Source organism: Odontomachus brunneus, unplaced genomic scaffold (genome assembly GCF_010583005.1).
Source record: "Odontomachus brunneus isolate Ranch 3 - 2012 unplaced genomic scaffold, Obru_v1 Obru_scaffold_324, whole genome shotgun sequence".
In the NCBI taxonomy this organism is placed as follows: Eukaryota; Metazoa; Arthropoda; class Insecta; order Hymenoptera; family Formicidae; genus Odontomachus; species Odontomachus brunneus.
In genome coordinates this window covers 55832-58434 of record NW_022639774.1, presented here as the reverse complement: position 1 = coordinate 58434, position 2603 = coordinate 55832, and the positions used below count along the sequence as shown (strand labels likewise).

Here is a 2603-nt window from a genome sequence, read left to right as displayed (position 1 = left end):
AATACGCGGCAAACGTTGACGTCAAGAGTTTGATGCAAATTTGCAGCAAACAGCGCGCAAACGTTGCGCGCATAGGTTGGCAGTAAGTTGGCGGCAACACCGGAGCAGCGTCTTGAACTCAACAGTAGAGCGCAAATTGGCAGCAAATTGGCAACAACAGTTGCACTAAATCAGCTGATCGCTTTAAATGGCGCGCATGGCGTATATAACTTCGGTCGTTAGATTAGGTTAGATTGGAATTGTTATACGTTAAAATAAATTAAAATTGGTATTTGTGAGTAGACAATATAAATTTTATTTTGTACAAATATGAAACATATATACAGATTTTTTAGTATAATAACGCGATATGCTTGCTCATTTTCGCGAGCGCATATCTTCGATGAAATCGAGGATGAACTATATTAAGAGAGATACATTAACATTGAATTCTTCTAATACAATAACCTAAATTGTACGATAGATCACGATATATTGCCGTAATTCTCCACATCATCCGACATATCGTAATTAATTACGTGTTTCACATCAGCAAAATCGAGATCTTTGGACGCAACATCCGTCGTAACCAAAACATTTTTCCGAGCTGCGTGAAACGTTTAGACGGAACACCATCTTTCCTCCTGATCTGTAAGTGACAATGTTTGTGAGTATTGCACATAATAGAATAAATGACAAAATAAATGGACTACACGAACTAGACACTCTTTATCATAATTGGTTAACTGCATGCTACTCTTAAGCGTCTTCTACAATGGCAGTAGGAGTAGTAAGAAATAAGCAGTAAGTAAATAGACCAATCACAATCGATTATTTTTTAAACGTAAGAATGGAATTGGTCAATTTGCTTACTGTTTATTTCTTACTACTACTCCTACTGCCATTGTAGAAGACGCTTTAGGGTGCCGTTACATGCGGTGTAAGGGTGAAGTCCCATGGAGGCAGCGTACGGCGTACCGGCGTATGGCGTACAGGAACTAGACCAATCACAGGCTTTACGCCCGTTTCGTTACGCCAGCACGGATGTTACGCTGACTTTTGTAGCGTTCCAACGTTACGTTACACATGTACACACATATAGTTAAGATACATGTTCCTAACCTAAATAAAAGAGTTACATTATTAAAAGCAACACATAATTTAAAATAGTTTTTAAATACAATTTTAAAATGAATAAAAACCAGTCAGGTTGTTTCTTAGTAAGTATCAGTTTATAAAATTTTTCATACAGCGTGACATATAAACACAGAGTTAAAAGAAAACAAAATAAAAAACACATTTATAAATTAGAATTAGAATTAATTCTTACACATTAGAATTAATTCTTTTTTGGTTTTTTAGGATAATATCTTTATCTTTATTCTGAAAATTGATGTGGGAGCTTTTCAACTACGGACACTGTGTTACACAAAAGCATTCTATTGACTGTATATTACCTAACAAGATATTTTCGAGAATTTACAGTCAATAGAATGCTTTTGGGTAATACAGTGTCCGCAGTTGGAAAGCTTCCATTATCACCCTTTGTCTGGTAAATACACTTTAGGAAGTATATTAATTACAAAAAATTTTTGTTTAGAACATAAAATGTGGTTATTGCGGCTCAATACTAACCGTCGACACACAAGAACAAATTTTGTGTCACAATTGTTTTCAAAAGTATGATGAAGAGAGACATGCTATATCTATAAACGAAGACTTTGTTGCAATTATTGGTAAATGTTGTAGTAATAATTCTTGTTGTAATACTTTATCTTCTTTAAAACATCCATTATATCACATACATAGGTTTACGATGTTAAATTTAATATGCAACTAATTGTATTTTTACAGTTGAAGCCAGCAATGAAATAGTATCAGAGGACACTAGCAATGAACAGTACTCAACAGATCACCGTGATGAGATGCTAATTAACATTGTACAAACAAAACCAGCATTATGGAATTTCCAAATTCCACTTAGGGAACGGACAAAGGCGAAAAAGAAAGCGCTGTGGAAGGAGGTTGAAAATATGTTAGGAGGTTTGTATAAATATATACAAAATATTAAATAAATAAGTAAAAAGTTTGCTAAGTACAAGCTACAATCTATTTTATGAATAGTTAATTTTGTTTATGGTTACAGGGCTCTTGACTATGGATGATGCAATGAAAAGGTGGAAATATCTAAGAGACTGTTATGTGCGTTACAAACGGCAAATAAACACGTATGTTCCAAGTGGATCTGCTGCACAACCGAGTAAAAAACAGAAAGTATTCCGCTTTTATGAAGTCATGCAGTTTATCGATGATCCATTGGAAAGTGCACGGTATATATTTATATATATTCATAAATTATTAATGATAAATAGTGTAAATACTATTACTAATAACCAAAGAAACATTGAAAAGGCTCGTTCTGAATACAAATCGAAGTATCGATATAAGGGCCGTAACGAGCGACACTGGATGTTCGTGTGTGTGTATATATATAATACCGGCCTATAATTATATTTAAAATATTTATACAAAGTGACCCTACCAAAAATTGTTAAATCGAACAAAAAGTCTTAAAAATAATATCATTTATTCACTAAGTATGTGTGTATATATATATATATATA

At 33.5% G+C, this 2603-nt stretch overlaps 1 protein-coding gene and 1 long non-coding RNA gene across 4 annotated transcripts; one reads left to right on the top strand and one right to left on the bottom strand.

The window, feature by feature from the left end:
* Window positions 1-271: 271 nt before the first annotated feature.
* Window positions 272-944, bottom strand: LOC116853457. The gene is made up of 2 exons (XR_004379979.1): window positions 853-944; window positions 272-628 (listed from the first exon to the last, which is right to left on the bottom strand). It is a non-coding gene; the product is annotated as an uncharacterized LOC116853457 (long non-coding RNA).
* Window positions 914-2571, top strand: LOC116853455. Of its 3 annotated transcripts, none has more exons than XM_032834562.1 (4): window positions 914-1067; window positions 1580-1715; window positions 1834-2022; window positions 2104-2571. In XM_032834562.1, the coding sequence occupies exons 1-4, from the start codon at window positions 936-938 to the stop codon at window positions 2142-2144; spliced, it is 498 nt and encodes a 165-aa protein (XP_032690453.1). In that variant the 5' UTR covers window positions 914-935; the 3' UTR covers window positions 2145-2571. The 3 variants fall into 3 exon arrangements, with proteins under 3 accessions (XP_032690453.1, XP_032690451.1, XP_032690452.1); XM_032834560.1 differs by having other exon boundaries at window positions 2126-2561; XM_032834561.1 differs by having other exon boundaries at window positions 1053-1199; window positions 2126-2522.
* The last annotated feature ends 32 nt before the right edge of the window (window positions 2572-2603 follow it).

Coding starts and splice junctions, on each gene's coding strand:
- LOC116853455 (XM_032834560.1), top strand. CDS start 936: ATGGAGGCAGCGTACGGCGTACCGGCGTATGGCGTACAGGAACTAGAC. Junction 1,716..1,833: donor AGACTTTGTTGCAATTATTG/GTAAATGTTGTA, acceptor GTATTTTTACAG/TTGAAGCCAGCAATGAAATA. Junction 2,023..2,125: donor GGTTGAAAATATGTTAGGAG/GTTTGTATAAAT, acceptor TTATGGTTACAG/GGCTCTTGACTATGGATGAT.